The 19,892-nt window shown below is 46.4% G+C and overlaps 1 protein-coding gene across 1 annotated transcript in view; it reads left to right on the top strand.

Moving 5' to 3' along the window:
- bms1 (BMS1 ribosome biogenesis factor) overlaps nt 1–15,389 on the top strand; it is a 22,721-nt gene extending 7,332 nt beyond the window's left edge. Inside the window, 15 exon segments of the mRNA XM_080516697.1 lie at nt 135–277; nt 1,936–2,309; nt 3,891–3,992; nt 4,407–4,582; nt 5,569–5,650; nt 5,742–5,812; nt 6,548–6,718; nt 6,824–7,012; nt 9,599–9,779; nt 10,890–10,948; nt 11,299–11,421; nt 11,645–11,792; nt 13,724–13,899; nt 13,991–14,152; nt 15,089–15,389. Of these exon segments, the coding sequence (XP_080372823.1) occupies nt 135–277; nt 1,936–2,309; nt 3,891–3,992; nt 4,407–4,582; nt 5,569–5,650; nt 5,742–5,812; nt 6,548–6,718; nt 6,824–7,012; nt 9,599–9,779; nt 10,890–10,948; nt 11,299–11,421; nt 11,645–11,792; nt 13,724–13,899; nt 13,991–14,152; nt 15,089–15,316 (2,385 nt within the window). The 3' untranslated portion in view covers nt 15,317–15,389.
- Nucleotides 15,390–19,892: the final 4,503 nt, after the last annotated feature.

Genomic DNA, 19,892 nt, shown 5'->3' with positions numbered 1-19,892 from the left:
TGTGTCTCTGCCTGTCTGTCCCTCTGTCTCCACCTGTCTGTCCCTCTGCCTCCACCTGTCTGTCTGTCCCTCTGTCTCCATCCGTCTGTCCCGGCTGGACGTGTTGGTGACCTGAAGTGTCCTCTGTGGTCCAGGACGAGACGCGGCCCACCACAGAACTCGTCCAGTCCCTCATCGACACTCACGCCACCCTGGACGCCAAAATGGCCGCCAGCAAAGTGTCTCTGTTCAGCGACTCTGCCGTCCTGGAGCCGGCGGACGTGGAGGAGCAGGGCCGGTGAGACACCTTCAGCATGTCCCGTCTTTTTTAGGACGATGTTGTCGAGGCGACGAACGAACGGGAGGCGGAGCTTCAGCAAGGAACTCCAAACTCTACCCTCCATTAACCCTCTCTCTCTCTCTCTCTCTCTCTCTCTCTCTCGCCCTCTCTCTCGCCCTCTCTCTCGCCCTCTCTCTCTCTCTCTCTCTCTCGCCCTCTCTCTCTCGCCCTCTCTCTCGCCACACACTAGTACACCAGGATACTACCGACAGGAAACCCCGACTCTCTACAAAATAAAGTTCCCCACTGTGGTGATCAGTTAAGGACATAATTCACCCAGTTACCGTGGGGCGGTGGGGAACTTTTATTTTGAAAAAGAGAGAAAAGAAGTGTGTTGAACACGCCGCCTCCCGTTCATCAGCTCTACACCTCCGCTATTTTATTTTGAAACAATTGATCAAAGTGTTTATTTATTGAAGTATATCTTTTTCTCTTATTGTATTTTATTTATTTATTGTTTTCAAAAGATTGAGCGCAGTACAGCAGCTTATTTTTTCCGACTACATTACAAGATGTTTTTAACAAAATGTGTTCTTCATTTTTTGTTGTTTGAAATTTCAGTCCTGATCAAAACTGTGAAATATTAAATCATGAGGATTATTCAGGGGATCTTTTAAAGGGTCGTTTTCTCTGTTAAAGTATAATAACTATTAAAGAATATCGTTTAAATTTATTTTATTTTAAAGGGTCGTTTTCTCTGTTAAAGTATAATAACTATTAAAGAATATCGTTTAAATTTATTTTATTTTAAAGGGTCGTTTTCTCTGTTAAAGTATAATAACTATTAAAGAATATCGTTTAAATTTATTGTTATTTTAAAGGGTCGTTTTCTCTGTTAAAGTATAATAACTATTAAAGAATATCGTTTAAATTTATTGTTATTTTAAAGGGTCGTTTTCTCTATTAAAGTATAATAACTATTAAAGAATATCGTTTAAATTTATTGTTATTTTAAAGGGTCATTTTCTCTATTAAAGTATAATAACTATTAAAGAATATTGTTTAAATTTATTGTTATTTTAAAGGGTCATTTTCTCTATTAAAGTATAATAACTATTAAAGAATATTGTTTAAATTTATTGTTATTTTAAAGGGTCGTTTTCTCTATTAAAGTATAATAACTATTAAAGAATATCGTTTAAATTTATTGTTATTTTAAAGGGTCGTTTTCTCTGTTAAAGTATAATAACTATTAAAGAATATCGTTTAAATTTATTGTTATTTTAAAGGGTCGTTTTCTCTGTTAAAGTATAATAACTATTAAAGAATATCGTTTAAATTTATTGTTATTTTAAAGGGTCATTTTCTCTATTAAAGTATAATAACTATTAAAGAATATTGTTTAAATTTATTGTTATTTTAAAGGGTCGTTTTCTCTATTAAAGTATAATAACTATTAAAGAATATCGTTTAAATTTATTGTTATTTTAAAGGGTCGTTTTCTCTGTTAAAGTATAATAACTATTAAAGAATATCGTTTAAATTTATTGTTATTTTAAAGGGTCGTTTTCTCTGTTAAAGTATAATAACTATTAAAGAATATCGTTTAAATTTATTGTTATTTTAAAGGGTCGTTTTCTCTCAGTAAAGAGGATTTTATTGTCCTTGTGCTTCAGAGGCTCCGTCTGGGACTCCGTCACCCAGAGGGAGAGGAGGAAGGTGCTTTTCACTGAGGAGGAGGAGGAGGAGGGGAGCGGCTCGAGTGATGAAGAGGACGACGGCATCGAAGACAGTGGCGAGGAAGAGGAGGAGGAGGAGGAGGAGGAGGAGGAGGAGGAGGAAGCAGCTCCTTCAGCCAAGAAGCAGAAGGTGGAGACGACGGGGGTGACGGAGGTGCCGGCCTTCGCCGACAGCGAGGATGAGTTGGAGATCAGTGAGGAGGAGGAGGAGGAGGAGGAGGATGAAGATTTAGACGAGGGGTCTGAGGAAGAGGAGTCGGGTGGAGACGACGAGCCAGTGACGGAGCAGATGGGCGAGGAGGAGCAGCAGGGTACGTCTACGCCCGTTTAGGGTTCTAAACATCCAGCAGCCATTTTCCTGGCCTGTCGGAGGATCTCTGGTACACGAGTACTTTATTATGTACTTTATTATGTACTTTACGTCCGGCCTTCTTCCTCTTACTGCGTCTATTCTATGTTATGAAGTAATGATCGGACTTAATATTCTATTGTTTTCTTAGTTAATTGCACAATTTTGGGGAAATAATTAGAATTAACGGCACTTTTCTTTTAATATTTAATTTTAAATTTCTGTCATATAGGAGTGAGACTTAATCATGATAATTGGCACTGGTGCACTGATACCATGTTATATACGTTTTTAAAGCCCGGAAACTCTTTAGCATGTAGCATCGCCGGTGTGTGAGCCCGGCAACTCTTTAGCATGTAGCATGTAGCATCGCCGGTGTGTGAGCCCGGAAACTCTTTAGCATGTAGCATCGCCGGTGCGTGAGCCCAGAAACTCTTTAGCATGTAGCATGTAGCATCGCCGGTGCGTGAGCCCGGAAACTCTTTAGCATGTAGCATGTAGCATCGCCGGTGTGTGAGCCCGGCAACTCTTTAGCATGTAGCATCGCCGGTGCGTGAGCCCGGAAACTCTTTAGCATGTAGCATGTAGCATCGCCGGTGCGTGAGCCCGGCAACTCTTTAGCATGTAGCATGTAGCATCGCCGGTGTGTGAGCCCGGCAACTCTTTAGCATGTAGCATGTAGCATCGCCGGTGTGTGAGCCCAGAAACTCTTTAGCATGTAGCATGTAGCATCGCCGGTGTGTGAGCCCGGCAACTCTTTAGCATGTAGCATGTAGCATCGCCGGTGTGTGAGCCCGGCAACTCTTTAGCATGTAGCATCGCCGGTGTGTGAGCCCGGCAACTCTTTAGTATGTAGCATCGCCGGTGTGTGAGCCCAGAAACTCTTTAGCATGTAGCATGTAGCATCGCCAGTGCGTGAGCCCAGAAACTCTTTAGCATGTAGCATCGCCGGTGTGTGAGCCCGGAAACTCTTTAGCATGTAGCATGTAGCATCGCCGGTGCGTGAGCCCGGAAACTCTTTAGCATGTAGCATGTAGCATCGCCGGTGTGTGAGCCCGGCAACTCTTTAGCATGTAGCATGTAGCATCGCCGGTGCGTGAGCCCGGAAACTCTTTAGCATGTAGCATGTAGCATCGCCGGTGCGTGAGCCCGGAAACTCTTTAGCATGTAGCATGTAGCATCGCCGGTGCGTGAGCCCGGAAACTCTTTAGCATGTAGCATCGCCGGTGTGTGAGCCCAGAAACTCTTTAGCATGTAGCATCGCCGGTGTGTGAGCCCGGCAACTCTTTAGCATGTAGCATGTAGCATCGCCGGTGTGTGAGCCCAGAAACTCTTTAGCATGTAGCATCGCCGGTGTGTGAGCCCGGCAACTCTTTAGCATGTAGCATGTAGCATCGCCGGTGCGTGAGCCCAACAAAGTGACGACGACGGAGAGACAAAACTTTACTGTCCGTTTTATTTTTATTGTGAAGGTGTTTAATATGTCAGGAAGCCAGCCGGTAACATCTGGATGGAGAACGTAAACAGATGTTTGTGTGTCCAGGAGCTCTCCAGTGGAAAGACGATCTGCAACTGAAAGCGTCGCAATCGTTTCTACGGCAACAAGAAGAGACGCCGAATCTGAGGAAGCTCATATATGGATCAGGTGATCCGTCGTTCTGCACTCGACTTTAATCCCTAGTGTCAGTCCATTAAAAGAAATTAACTAATTAATTGCGAAATTTTCCGTGATTATTCATGATTAATCACTTTTTTTTCTACTTTAGACTGAAGCTCGTAATGAAAATGTATTTATGGAAAATCATGCAATTTATGTATATTCAAAACACAAACTATATTTTAATTAAATATTTATTATAAATATTTAATTAAACATTTATAAATATTTATATTTATTAAATATTTTTAAAGACCCGTGCAGGTCCACACTTTATATATTGTTAATATAGTTTTGATGAACTACAAAATATTTTCACTGAAGAATTGCTGCTCCGGCAGGAAAGACTTTATTCTGGTGTTTCTGGATCCCTTTGATCTCTTTGGTCTCTTTGGTCTCCAGGTGTGGCGACGGCTGGCCGGGCAGGTGGGGGGGGGGAAGAGGAGGAGGAGGAAGAGGAGGCGCTGGGAGGGCTGTTCCTCGTCAGCCGCCCCCAGAACAACAAACGGTTGCAGACGAACGCCGTGGACTGCTCCCGCTTCCCGCCTGACTCCGCCCACAACTGGGACCTCCAGGAGGTATTATTATTATTATTATTAAAATCATTACTTCATTTGTACTAAGCTTACTTCTCACAATAAAAACAACAAAGCTTGTTAATCATTTGAATAACCAGAAATGTAAAAAAAAACCTGCCATATATCTAAAATATTGCCTAAAAATGTTTTTCCTGTTGGTTTTATTGTGGAAAAAGGAAACATGAGTTTCAAACAAAAAAACCTGATGTAACCAAAGCACATTCGTTTTTAGCTTTAGGAGGAACCGTTCATTTTCTTGTGTTATCCTTCATGCAGCGTTAAATTGTGAATAAAAAAAGAAGGCAGGACTTCATGAAGTAAGGTTGTACAGTGATGTCAAAATGTCCCCAAGAGGATTTTTAATAAATGATTCTCGTCATTCTAATATTTAATTTAAAGCCTTTTTATTGTTTGTTTGTAATTTTATCCTCCAGAGCGAATTAATTGTTTTACAGCGTCACACACTTATAGATCCATTCCCACTTTACCGAGCGCTCTGACGATATCAATAATTGGTGTTAGCATCGCATGCTAACAACTTTGTTTAAATGAGCTGAAATTTGGAGGGTGGCCTCGTGGTGGCGCTGCGATCGAGAATTACTAGCTGACCACATGGTTTCCACGCGCTTAAATTGCTGTTAGCTGTTAGCATCGCATGCTAACAAGTTGGTTCAAATGAGCTGAAATTTCGAGGGTGGCCTCATGGTGGCGCTGCGATCGAGAGTCACTAGCTAATGACATGGTTTCCATGTATTATTGACCCCGCCACGGCCTCGCTCGGCAGCAGGGGGCGGCAGGTGGCAGGCACAATAAAATTTCCGCGGGGAATTTTCTAGTTTTTATTTACCGTTTTGTTTTTGCTTTCTTTTAAATTTAGTCCGTCTTGCGTGGAGCGCTTTTATTTTTTAAAGCCGACTGAAGTGACATTTCCCAGAACAAGATGTGTCCAGTGTGAGAACGGCGCGCAAACAAATGTGGTTTTCCAGATGTTGCTTTCTATCCGGGACTGTTTTGTGACGGGGAAGTGGGACGAGGACCAGGACGCCGCCGCTCAGCTGAAGCGGGACGGTGAGAGTCTCTTAGTGTCTCCGTCTGGTGTCTCACTTGACGGGACGAGGGCTTTTAATCTGAAAATGTCTCGATTTGTTGTTCGATCCAGAGGAGCTGTACGGCGACTTTGAAGATTTAGAGACGGGGGAAACTCACACAGGAGAGCAGGAGCAGTCGGAGGTAGGATCGCCTTGGGGATTTTTCGTTTTTGGGATTTTTCGTTTTTGTGATTTTTTTTTTTTTCATTTTTGTGATTTTTTTTTTGTTTTTGTGATTTTTTTTTTTTCATTTTTGTGATTTTTTGGTTTCTGTGATTTTTCGTTTTATGATTTTTCGGGTTTTTTTTAATGATTTTTCGGGTTTGTGATTTTTCTTTTTTTCTTTTTTTTTTAATTATAAAAAAAAAGACATTTTTAAAACCAGCTGATCACCAGAAGCTCTTATTTTGACATGTATACACGCAACCGGAACTTCATAACAGGACGAGACGCCACACGACACATTCCTCACTCCTGGTTGATCACCAACGTCCAACAAACCAAACTAGAGGAAATAATCAACGATCTGAACCGAGGAACACAAACACAACACAAACACCCCGACAATAACCCTCCATAACCTCCAGCAACACATAACCTGAACTCCCATCATGCCCTGCAGCGACCAACTCCGTGATCGCTACAATACTCTTCGCCACTAGAGGGCAGCACAGAACTTTGCCGGTGAAATGTAAAGTGACAGACGTCAGTGTGGTTCATCTCCACCTCCTGCTACCATCTTGTATCAAAGTACTGTGTCAGTGACAGTGATGGAGAAGTTTTTGAAAACCAGGATCTCAGCTCTTCATCCGTCAGGTCCAGGTTTCACACTGAGGGAGTCGAGTCACAGGTTGAAAGCCACTGGTGTGACCCGCAGGACAGTGGAGACGACGGAGCAGCGGAGGTGAAGGTGGAGGCGGAGGAGGTGCAGAAAAACAAGCGGCTGGAGAAGAAGCGCCGGCTGAAGGAGCGCTTCGACTCCGAGTACGACGACGGCGACGCCACCTACTTCGACGACCTGAAGGAGGAGATGCACAAGCAGGCCGAGGTGGGCGTCGCCCAAACACCCCCACACCCCCCCCCTTCTCCTCCACCTCCACCTCCACCCGTCACGTGACCACCTGAGGACACTCCTGGTGTTTCTCCCCCTCAGCTGAACAGGGCGGAGTTCGAGGACGTGGACGACGAGACCAGAGTTCAGTACGAAGGCTTCCGGCCGGGGATGTACGTCCGCCTGGAAATCCCCGCCTTGCCCTGCGAGTTCGTCACCAACTTCGACCCCCGCTACCCCGTCGTCCTGGGGGGGCTGGGCTCCAGCGAGGGCAACGTGGGATATCTGCAGGTACCTCCACCTCCACCTGCACCGTCACTGTACATTTACCCATTTTAGAATTAACTCGTAAGAGAATTAATTTCAGGGTTGAAACCAACAACTTTGTTTTATTGAAATTCGCCTTTAAAACAGAAATGATACATTTTGGTGCGAAAAACATATTACCGTATTTTCCGCACTATAAGGCACACCGGATTATAAGGCGCATGGAATAGACCAGTGGTCATAACCTTTATAGCTCAAAGCCATTAGGTTACATTTTCCACTGATTCTAACACCCAGGGAGGTGCACGCACTTTATTTTGATAGTCCTACCTGCAGCCTATGCCAGGACGACACTACACACTAAACCTTCTTCACTGCTGGTTGACAACTTACAACTACCGCTAATAAACTAAACTACAACACAACACAATTATTACCGACACCACAAACCAAATATAACCCCCAATAATTGCATTTAAAACACCACAAGCAGCTGCAATGAATTATGGGAGTTTCTATCGGCTGCACTGAGGAGCTCAGGATGTCCCATCATGCCTTGCAGCGACAAATTCATGTTTTGTGTTGTTGGAGGTTATTGTGGGTTGTTGTTGGGCTTGGTGTTGTGTTGATTGTGTTTATTGTGTTTTTGTTCCCCAGTTTAGGGAGGAATTATTTCATCTAGTTTATTTTGGTTTGTTAGAATGTTGGTGTGCAACCATGAGTGATGAAGGTGTTGTGTGGAGTGTCGTCCGCTCTGAAGATCGGGTTGCCAAGTTAGAGTTGTCAAAATAAAAGCTTCTGGTTGTTCAGCTGTCAAATAGCAGTCTGGAGTAGAGCAATTCTTCCATATATAAGGTGCACCGGGTTATAAGGCGCACTGGCAGCTTTTGAGAACATTTGAGGTATTTAGGTGCGCTTATAGTGCGGTAAATACGGTAATTGAGTGAAGAGCATCTCGCCTGCTCAGGAACAGTTGTGCTTTTCATGGATCACAGTATAGGAACACATTATGAGGGATGGATTTAGGGGAAGATGGAGGACAGAGACGTGTCACAAGGTAATAAAACATTGAACAGGTAGAATTTAACTCGCCTGCACCAGACGAGTTGGCCTTTTGTTAGCACCGTCGCTCCTCCACCAGTTTCTTCATGTCTTGTTTTTGTAGCTTTGTTGTAAAGCACTTTGGATTCCACTGGGTTAGTGTAAAGGGCTATACAAACAAAACTTGATTGATTGATTGATTGATTGTCTAAACCGTGAACCTAGAGCACCAATGTACAAGGATATTTGACACTTGGTCTGAGCGTTAAACTCCGGGACACAACATGACGACACAGAAAGGACAGATCAGACAAACGGGACGCGGCCGCGAAATATTGTCCGTCCGCACACGAGTAACGCTGACGCTGCAGAATTCGTGTTTTCTACCTTGTTGAGATTAAACGATGACTTTCATAGATGTTGATGGAACCACATAGGGGATAAAAACGAGTTTCACACATTACATTAAAAAAAAACGAAGCTCAACTCAACTCAACTTCGCTTTTAGTAGCCGTAGCTGAGTCAAAGTGCTGTACATTGAAATAAAAAATATAAGACGCAAAATAAAAGCATTAAAACAATAATATGGTAAAACAAAAAAACATAAAAGGTTAAAACAATAAAAAACGAAGGCACTAAAACCAGGGCAGAGTCTCACGCTGAGGTAAAAGCCAAAGAATAAAAATGGGTTTTAAGACGAGTTTTAAAAGTTGTGTACCGTATTTACCGCACTATAAGCGCACCTAAATACCTCAAATGTTCTCAAAAGCTGCCAGTGCGCCTTATAACCCGGTGCACCTTATATATGGAAGAATTGCTCTACTCCAGATGCTATTTGACAGCTGAACAACCAGAAGCTTTTATTTTGACAACTCTAAATTTGCAACCGGATCTTCAGAGCGGACCACACTCCACACAACACCTTCATCACTCATGGTTGCACACCAACATTCTAACAAACCAAAATAAACTAGATGAAATAATGACTCCCTAAACTGGGGAACAAAAACACATAAACACAATCAACACAACACCAAGCCCAACAACAACCCACAATAACCTCCAACAACACAAAATTTGTCGCTGCAAGGCATGATGGGACATCCTGAGCTCCTCAGTGCAGCCGATAGAAACTCCCATAATTCATTGCAGCTGTTTGTGGTGTTTTAAATGCAATTATTGGGGGTTCTATTTGGTTTGTGGTGTCGGTAATAATTGTGTTGTGTTGTGTTTTTGTTGCTTAGTTCACGTAGTTTAGTTTATTATTATTATTATTACCGGTAGTTGTAAGTTGTCAACCAGCAGTGAAGAAGGTTTTGTGTGTAGTGTCCTCCTGGCATAGGCTGCAGGTAGGACTATCAAAATAAAGTGCGTGCACCTCTCTGGGTGTTAGAATCAGTGGAAAATGTAACCTAATGGCTTTGAGCTGTCAAGGTTGCCAACCACTGGTCTATTCCATGCGCCTTATAACCCGGTGCGCCTTATAGGGCAGAAAATACGGTAATAGTTTTCTGCTGTTTTACTAAATCTGAGCCTGTAACCATGGCGACCCCCCCCCCTGTGTGTCAGATGCGCCTGAAGAAGCACCGCTGGTACAACCGTATCCTGAAGACGCGGGACCCGCTGATCCTGTCCCTGGGCTGGCGGCGCTTCCAGACCGTCCCCCTGTACCACATGGAGGACCACAACGGGCGCCACCGCCTGCTCAAGTACACGCCGCAGCACATCCACTGTGGCGCCTCCATCTGGGGTCAGTTCACAACCGTTTGTCTCAGTTCAGCTTCCGCTTTGGAAAGAACTCATTTTTGAGTTTAGAGTCCCGGTGAAATGTAAAACACTACTTTGTAAAAAGACGATAGTTGGGGTTCTACTTGTAAGGTTCCTCCGACTCTGCCCCTCCACTGTTGTCGCACAACAAAGTTATTTGAATTTTGAATCTCCAGGCGAGGAAGTCGGGGGAATCCTTCTTCTTCGTGGGCCGTTGTGGGCGGAGCCTATGTGTGACATCACGAGTTGTGCAGATCTCGATCTGTTGTGTTTATATCGGCTTGTTTCCTCTTAAATATCCAAGTTTTTACAGTGTTTTGAAGTTATAGTCGGCGTTTTATGAGCCTTGATGAAAGATTGAGCCTGGAAGAGACCGAGAGAGGAGGAAAGGAGCACGGCTAGCGGGAGCGGCTAGCAGCTAGCGGGAGCGGCTAGCTCAGGCGGCTAGTAGACGATCAAGTAACACCTGGACTCTTCAGTGATTCAGTCTTCTAGCTCTTGGACGTGTTGGATCCAGGAAGCCGGTCGTTCTGCCAAAAGTCAGGAGCCTCAAAGCCTCAAAGGTGAAAAGTGGCGGCTGCTGAGGCGAGGAGACGAGGACGAATGGAGGACGAAGCGTCTTCTGCTTCCTCAAACATGTTCCAGACGGGGTCACCGATGGCAGAACCACCTTCTGTGTCTTCTTCATCAATCACTGGGTTTGAAATGACCATGATGATGAAATATGGTTCAATTCAGCCTCTTCGTGGTCAAAACTCTGATCCTCCATAATGTCAACACAACTTGGGCGTGTGCACAACTCGTGATGTCACTCTGTTATTGTCAGAAGCTCCGCCCAGCAGAGGAAGTAGCGCCGTTTATCGGCTATTTTCTCGCAGATTGTCGCGTTTTAACATTTGACCTTCAGCCAGTTAGCAGGAAAACGTTCTAGAAGAGACACCAGAGAGTTTTGGAGGTGGAACCTTCATTTCACTGGGACTTTAATGTTCGGACGATGAAATTCAGTTTAACTTCCTGAGCTTCTTTGTCAGGTCTTGTATTCAATCTGTGGTCGTAGGGTCGTCGTGTCTCACGTGAGTGTTTGTGGCTGCAGGTCCCATCACCCCCCAGGGCTCGGGGTTCCTGGCTGTGCAGTCGGTGGCAGGAATCAAGGTCAGTGTCCTTCGTGAATTTAACACACCCGAGTGTTTGGACAATATTTCGTCACTCGGGTTTCTTCGTTATCCGCCCCTCGGTTGAGCGACTGGAGGAAACGAACGAGGTCCTGAAACAGAGGAACTGACCTGGAACGTCGCCAAAGACGGAAGAACTTCTAATCGTAGCGAGTCCATTGAAGGAAGTGACCCGCCGGTGTTTTTCTGAGGCGTTTCTTCTCGTCTAAATCAATGGACCGCGCCCTTCGAGGCCCCGGAGCGCCTGGGGAGGGTCGTCGGCGCCCGGCGGTCGTTCCAGCGGTTCCCGTGACGACGGTGGTATTTGATCGGTGTGTGTTTTCCCTGCAGGCGAATTTCCGCATCGCAGCCACAGGCGTGGTCCTGGACCTGGACAAGTCGGTGACGGTAGTGAAGAAGCTCAAACTCATCGGTTACCCTTATAAGATCTTCAAGAACACGTGCTTCATTAAGGTGGGAAATACACAAATGTCTGTTTATTTATTTTTTTTGTTCAGACGATTGTCCTCATCGGGAGAAAAGGAAATGTAGAGTTTTCACTCAAAGTCATGAGGCGAAGAGTGAAAGCAGAAAATCTAGATTTTGCTCGGCCTGTTTTGCAGCTGTGGGGTTTTGTTGTTGTTGTTGTTGTTGTTGTTTTGGCCGCAGTGTGGAGACGGTCTGACTCTGTCCACAGGGAATGTTCAACACTCTGCTGGAGGTGGCCAAATTCGAAGGTGCTTCGGTTCGAACGGTCTCGGGGGTCCGAGGCCAGATCAAGAAGGCGCTGTCCACGCCGCCCGGCGCTTACCGGGCCACCTTCGAGGACCGGCTCCTCATGAGCGGTGAGTCTCACCTTTGACCCCTCACCTGGCTCGTGAGGCGCAAGACTGCGTTTCACGACAAACGATTCAAAAAAGTGTTTAGCCTATTGAGAGCACTCGTAAGGAGGCAAGGCCGCCCAGAGAGGGACGTAAGGAGGCAAGGCCACCCAGAGAGGGACGTAAGGAGGCAAGGCCGCCCAGAGAGGGACGTAAGGAGGCAAGGCCGCCCAGAGAGGGACGTAAGGAGGCAAGGCCACCCAGAGAGGGACGTAAGGAGGCAAGGCCGCCCAGAGAGGGGCGTAAGGAGGCAAGGCCACCCAGAGAGGGGCGTAAGGAGGCAAGGCCACCCAGAGAGGGACGTAAGGAGGCAAGGCCGCCCAGAGAGGGGCGTAAGGAGGCAAGGCCGCCCAGAGAGGGACGTAAGGAGGCAAAGCGCCACCCAGAGAGGGACGTAAGGAGGCAAGGCCGCCCAGAGAGGGACGTGAGGAGGCAAGGCCGCCCAGAGAGGGACGTGAGGAGGCAAGGCCACCCAGAGAGGGACGTAAGGAGGCAAGGCGCCACCCAGAGAGGGACGTAAGGAGGCAAGGCCGCCCAGAGAGGGACGTAAGGAGGCAAGGCCGCCCAGAGAGGGACGTAAGGAGGCAAGGCGCCACCCAGAGAGGGACGTAAGGAGGCAAGGCCGCCCAGAGAGGGACGTAAGGAGGCAAGGCCGCCCAGAGAGGGACGTAAGGAGGCAAGGCCGCCCAGAGAGGGGCGTAAGGAGGCAAGGCCGCCCAGAGAGGGACGTAAGGAGGCAAGGCCGCCCAGAGAGGGACGTAAGGAGGCAAGGCCGCCCAGAGAGGGACGTAAGGAGGCAAGGCCGCCCAGAGAGGGACGTAAGGAGGCAAGGCCGCCCAGAGAGGGACGTAAGGAGGCAAGGCCACCCAGAGAGGGACGTAAGGAGGCAAGGCGCCACCCAGAGAGGGACGTAAGGAGGCAAGGCCGCCCAGAGAGGGACGTAAGGAGGCAAGGCCGCCCAGAGCGCAGTCCCGCTACAAAGAGTGGTAAAATGTAGGGTCGTGAACGACGCAGCGACGTGACGTCATTACAACAATAATAGCATGAAGAACGTAGAATTGCGGCTCAACTGGTGTCTGAAGCTGGGAGCTTCCTGTACCTTTCACAGTAAAAGCCCACAGTTCCAGGAGGTTCATTACAGACTTGTTGAGAGTGACGGAACATTCTAGTGAATTCCACAACAACTACAGGACATTAAAGACACACCATCACACTCATGGTTCTAACAATCCAGATCTCCCACATTTATCTTCCATTTTAATAATGTGTAGCGATAAAGGAGCTGAGAGCTGCAATGCATTATGGGAGTTTCTGTTTGTGGTGTTTTAAATGTAATTATTGGGGGTTATGTTAGGTTTGTAGTGTTGGTAGTAATTGTGTTTTTGTTGCTTAGTTCATGTAGTTTAGTTTATTAGTTGTAAGTCGTCAACCAGCAGTGAAGAAGGTTTAGTGTGTCGTGTCTTCCTGTGGGACTGTCAAAATAAAATGTGTGTCTCTCTCTGGGTGTTGTGTTCAGTGGGAAACGGGACCAAATGGCTCTTTGAGCATTAAAGGTCACGACCCCTGCGCTAGGCGATTACCAGTGTTGTTCCAGTTACATAGGTTTGATGATTGTTTCGACTCGCATCAGAACCGTGCAGCAGCTGGTTGTGGGCGGGTCCAAGGAGGGTCTACCTGGATTAGGGTTGAACCGGGCCTGAACCGGGCCTGAACCTGGTTCTTCGTGGTGGAAAAGCTCTACGAGAGGGTTCTGAACCACTCGTGTGCCGAATCATTGCCTCAACAATCGGCGTGGCTCGTTACGACATCTAGTGGTACAAAGTGGTATTGCGGACCACGGTGGGAAGTCAGAACAGTTTATGGACTTGCGGTTTGTGTGGTTCTGTGCTGTGCAGACATTGTGTTCCTGCGCTCCTGGTACCCGGTGTCGGTTCCTCAGCTCTACAACCCCGTCACCTCTCTGCTGCTGCCCTCGGGCCAGAAGGACACCTGGGCGGGCATGAGGACTCTGGGGCAGCTCAAACACGACCTGGGCGTCCGCAACAAGCCCAACGCCGACTCTCTGTACAAGGTACGGCGACACCGGCTCAGTCAAAGTCTCGCGCTTCTTGTGCGCCGACAATTTCTGCCTCTGTTTGAATGTCCGTCCGTCTTTCTTGCAGGCGGTGGTACGAACGCCGAGACGCTTCAATCCTCTCCAAATCCCCAAGGAGCTCCAGAAGGCGCTGCCCTTTAAGAGCAAACACAAACAGCAACAGCCTAAAGGGAAGACGTCCAGGGACCTGCAGAGGCCCAGCGTGATCCGAGAACCCCACGAGAGGAAGGTGAGTCGGGGGCCTCGGTGCCTCTGCGTCATCACACGGCTCCTTGATATTCATTTTATTACAGTGAAGGGTTAAAAAAGCCTCTTTGTTCGCTATGAGATCAAAGCGTTTGGACTCGAGACTGTAGATGTAGATCAGATCACATTTTATGGCTCTTATGAAAGCAAGAAAACTGAAATTCCAGAAGACACACACACCTATTTACATTTCTTGTAAACCTGCATCAAACAGATAGGCAGACACCTGGTGCCAACAATCCACGTCGATGGTGTAGACCAGTGGCCACATCAACCTGATCTGACCTCTGACCTCTGGAGGCCCGACAAGTCAAACATCACATTAAACTGCAGATCTGGACAAATGTCAAAGTCTTTCCTTCTGTTGATCCTTTTGTAACGGCAAGAATTTACCAGTCTTATTCTGAAATTTACATATTGAAGGAAATCAGAGATTATTATATTAGCAAAAACAAAAACTTGTCACTTGTATCTGGTATCGTGTTTTTATTCAGGGTTAAAACAATTTGTCATCATCTGGACATTTTTGGGAAGTTTACGTGTCTAAAGTATCACTTCACATAAATTGGACACCTTTATTGTGAAAGGCGTCATGTGACCTCCACAGATTGCATTAATAAATTCTGACCAAGGCCGGTTTTGAATGTCATTTTTGCCAATCTAGTGTTTTTAGATCAGCCTCTGTCAGTTTTCATATTTATACTTTTAAAAAAAAAAACCCATGGCGGCCGGATTAGATCCTCTGGCGGGGCCGCTTCTGGCCCCCGGGCCTCATGTTGGACACCTGCAGACAAATCCACTTTTTACGTATAAGCCAGAAAGGCATTGAGGGGGGAAAAGCTGCAACGTCAGGAGGGAAGTTTGGTCGGATGATTTAAACCGTCATCAGGTTTTGCTTTAACGGGTCCCGTCTGGACAGGTGGTGGCGCTGCTGCACGCCCTGGGCACGGTCCACTTCCACAAGACCAAGAAGGCCGTCACCCAGCGGCGCGCCAAGCACAAGGAGTTCCTCCAGCAGAAGGAGGCTCAGGAGGAGGCCAAGCTGAGGAGGCAGAAGGAGGCGCGCAAGAAGCTGTACCGGGTCATGGGCCAGACGGACCAGAAGAAGCACCGGTCCAGCCTCAAGGGGGCGCCACAGCAGGACTGAGACCCACACTCGGGGGGGGTCTCTCCACACTCTGCCTTATATATGTTTTATATATGATATGTGATCGAAAAGGTGTGACATTTGAATCTTGTAATAAACCAAAAATACTTCAACTCGGCTTGAGTTTCTTTTGAAAAATGACGGATCAATTTCACAGACGATCGTTTCTTCTTTTAAATAGTCACAGTTGGGACATCGTGAGATTTTTCTGGGTCCCGGGTGAGAATGTGCCGTGTTGGGTGTAAATGTCTGATTTCAGTGTTTTAAAGACGACAAAGCCGATGCTTGCTCATCGGCTCGAGGCAGGTCCGCCACCCAAATTGATAATAAGTGACCGTTTAATAAATAGAACCATCAGAAATTGTGAAAAAGGTAAAATTACAATAGCTCAGCATACAAAAGTGATATACATTTGCAATAAATGCCTATAAGTCATTAGCTATGGGGAATTAATGTATGGGACTCTTGTCATTAAAGGTCAAGGTCACAAAATATGCAAAATTAAGGATATGATTTAATTTAACGTGCTCTAGATAACACCAGATATATTTTATAAGCTCCAAAAGTATTGTAGTCTTGAAGGCAAGGCTATGGGCTTTCAGGAAACGTGTAATATGTCTTGTAATTTCTCAAAGCTAGCAAGTTGAAAAGCTTGTCATGCATTTTGTGTGTGAGCCTTGTCATTTCTTGTTCGGTTCATTAATAAATACACTTAATAAATTATATATTTTTTAACTAAAAAGCAGTTTGATCTGATTCAACCAATTGGCGCAGCGGACGCATTAACGTATAAACTTACGACTTCCTGTACAAATAGTGAATCTGTCCGAAGACCAAGGTGAGCTTGTGGAGTCCCACAGATCGCAATAAAAGAAATTAACTTGCACCGATATACATATATATATATATATATATAAGTTGAGAACAACATATGTCTAGTATAACGTTAAGGTAAACAGTAACTAGTGAAATGTTTACGATTAATTTAATTTGTTATGAAAACAAGCAGCCCAACTCTAGCTCACGTTAAATAAAACTAGTTTCAGTTAGGTTTATATGGGACTACTGCAAAAAAAGGGATTCTTATTTACAATTTACGGTTCAACAATAAAAAAAAATATATATACATACACAAATTCTTGAGTAAAATGTTAGACCGTCAAAAAGGCAACGTAGCATCAATCAGCTCTGTGATGCTACCTACTATTAAAACACTGATACATGCGGGAGATCCGGGTTTTTAGAGTCGTCAGTGTGACTCTCAGTGTCATTTAGTTGTACGATTCACAAGTAATTAGAGTACCGAGAGTACCGGCTGCTCTCTGGCCGTGAGCGTCGTTCCTTCACACACAGTGACCATCGCCATATTTGTCCTATACGCCTCTTTGCACTCTGCCGGTTTCGTTGACTGGACGTATTGAACTGTGGCGGGTTGCCGACACCTTGATGTTGGAGGATGAGGCTGGACGTTCCTGCGCTGAGCGATTCAGAGTGGCTTTTCTTGGCCACGTCGCCTACGAGCTGAATTTCCTGAACAGAAAGTCAGACGGCCAGGAGCAGCTGGTCGGTGCTGCTGATGACAACCTGAGGGAATCATCCTGCGGTTGTGGAAAGTCCGGCTCTCTCAGACAAACCGGGGACGTCTCCCATCGGGCAAGGCTCTTCTGGACGCAGCCACACCCTCCAGGGGTGAAAGATATGTCGACGCTGTTCTGAAGCTGCAGAAGGAAACGGATCAAAGATTTGCTTCAAGACTTCAAGACGCACAAAGACACTTCAAAAAAAAGTTTGCAGACCCCTTCCCCTTTGATGTGGGAGAAGCTCCTCCTGTCCTCGGAGTGCAACTCCGACCTCAAAGCTAAAGTTGAGGGACGTGAGAGGAAACTCGGACAAGCTTGAGCTTGAGAGAATCCCCCCCCCCACCCCCCCCCCCCCCCAGCCTCTCTGGACTTTCCCCAATGTTCAAGCGGACCGAGTGTTTGTGCTAAAAGTTCTTCAGTCCAGACTCACTGACGCTCATCTTCAAGACGTTGTGAGGGTCTCAACTGCTTCCTGGCTCAAGACGAATGTGGCGGCCAAAGTGTCTGGCAGCAAGAGGAACCATGTTCAGAAGAACCACGATCTTGTTCCATTCATGTTCCAGGACATATTCAGGACAAATCATTCAGACCGGTAATAACGACGTTTGAGGATGTTTGTACACCTTCTGATGTGGAATCCCTGATCCCAGCCTCACCGAGACTCCGCCTCCAGCGGCGCCCAGGTGAATTGAGTTTGAGACCCCTGGTGTAAAGTCATATAGCTCACTTAATATTATACATGACAAAAGCTGTTTCTACGTGTTCAACAAATGAAACGAAAGGCTTGTATAGATTGTGTCCAATGAAAGTTGTTGTCAAGAAACAGCAGCTCGGCCACATTTGTACGTTTTTGATGAATTGGCCATAAAAGTCATTGTTTCCTGTGTGTTCTCTCCAAAAGGGGATTAAAGGTGCCCCAGTTTTATTAAAGCGAGCAAACAAACACCCGGCCGGGCTGCGAGGGAATCATTCAGATGAGTGTGTACTACTGCCACAATGCTGCTGCCGCTGCCTTTGAGCCTTGAATGTTTCCTTTAACTTCCCCTTGTTCATCTATACAGGCCTTGCAGTGAGAAAATTAAACCCGTAGATCAACATGAAAGCTCTTTACATCAAAGCATGAAACGAATCTATCAATAATGGTGGTGCCCCGATCGATCGGCCACCGATAATTATCAGCCGAACTCCGTGGAAAATACGGGTTCCGCGTTTGCCGATCAATGTCTTTCATGGCCGATCACAAAAAACCCCGCCCCTTTTCTTCACAGTGCACAGTGGACTGACGTAGCTATCCAGAGCTCCACACAGTGAACTGACGTAGCCCCGCCAGAGCTCCACACAGTGGACTGACGTAGCTATCCAGAGCTCCACACAGTGTACTGACGTAGCTATCCAGAGCTCCACACAGTGGACTGACGTAGCTATCCAGAGCTCCACACAGTGGACTGACGTAGCCCCGCCAGAGCTCCACACAGTGGACTGATGTAGCTATCCAGAGCTCCACACAGTGGACTGACGTAGCCCCGCCAGACCTCCACACAGTGTACTGACGTAGCTATCCAGAGCTCCACACAGTGTACTGACGTAGCCCCGCCAGACCTCCACACAGTGTACTGACGTAGCCCCACCAGAGCTCCACACAGTGTACTGACGTAGCTATCCAGAGCTCCACACAGTGGACTGACGTAGCTATCCAGAGCTCCACACAGTGTACTGACGTAGCCCCACCAGAGCTCCACACAGTGTACTGACGTAGCCCCACCAGAGCTCCACACAGTGTACTGACGTAGCTATCCAGAGCTCCACACAGTGGACTGACGTAGCCCCACCAGACCTCCACAGTTACTGACGTAGCAATCCAGAGCTCCACACAGTGGACTGACGTAGCCCCACCAGACCTCCACACAGTGTACTGACGTAGCTATCCAGAGCTCCACACAGTGGACTGACGTAGCCCCACCAGACCTCCACAGTTACTGACGTAGCTATCCAGAGCTCCACACAGTGTACTGACGTAGCCCCACCAGACCTCCACACAGTGTACTGACGTAGCCCCACCAGAGCTCCACACAGTGTACTGACGTAGCTATCCAGAGCTCCACACAGTGTACTGACGTAGCTATCCAAAGCTCCACACAGTGTACTGACGTAGCTATCCAGAGCTCCACACAGTGTACTGACGTAGCTATCCAGAGCTCCACACAGTGTCCTGTCACACCCAACGTCTCTCATCCTCTCTAAGTTTCATCAGTGATTTATGGAGCAATGCTGAGTTTAACATTTTATTTAGACATTTATTTTGTAAATTCTAAGAAAGATTAGCATTAAGTTGTTTTTTTCCTTTGCCATTATTTGATTTAGGCAGTGTTGAGATATATTGCCTTTTATTTATTCGATTTTTTTTGCACTATTCAGCCTGTCGAGAGCCTGAATAGGTCTAATCTGTTAAGATTGCGTTACTGATAGCAGGTCATCTTAAGTGTTTTCCAGTCGTTCTTTGCAAGGTCTTTGCATTTTTATTCCTCTTGAAAAAGTAAAAACATCCTTTTGTCTAAATCAAGGTGATTTCATTGTTCCTTCCCCCCCCCAAATCATCTCTCCAGAACGTGGCACTCATCATAAAGAAATTGAAAAATGTACAGCAAACCCATGTGATCGGTGTCGGCGATCGGCTCGTTGGCCGATCGCTATCGGTGATCGGCAGCAGAAAACCTGACCGGAGCATCCCTATAATCAATAATGAAATGAAATATCTGAGGATAAAACGGCAACGACGTGGTTATGATGCAGGTAGAAAAGAAACAGAGGGCGTCGCACAGTCACATCAGCGAGGTTTCCTCTGCTCTGAACCAGTGAAGTGGCAGAATAACATTGTCTGACAAATGCAATTAATTGAATCCTTATTTCCTGCAAAGTGCTGCTCCATCAAGTTAGTAGCACCCAACAGATAGCCTCAGTGTGTGTGTGTGTGTGTGTGTGTGTGTGTGTGTGTGTGT

Source organism: Blennius ocellaris (assembly GCF_963422515.1).
Source record: "Blennius ocellaris genome assembly, chromosome: 21".
Classification (NCBI taxonomy): Eukaryota; Metazoa; Chordata; class Actinopteri; order Blenniiformes; family Blenniidae; genus Blennius; species Blennius ocellaris.
The sequence above is the reverse complement of the archived record's forward strand: the minus strand, read 5'-3'. Positions and strand labels throughout refer to the sequence as shown.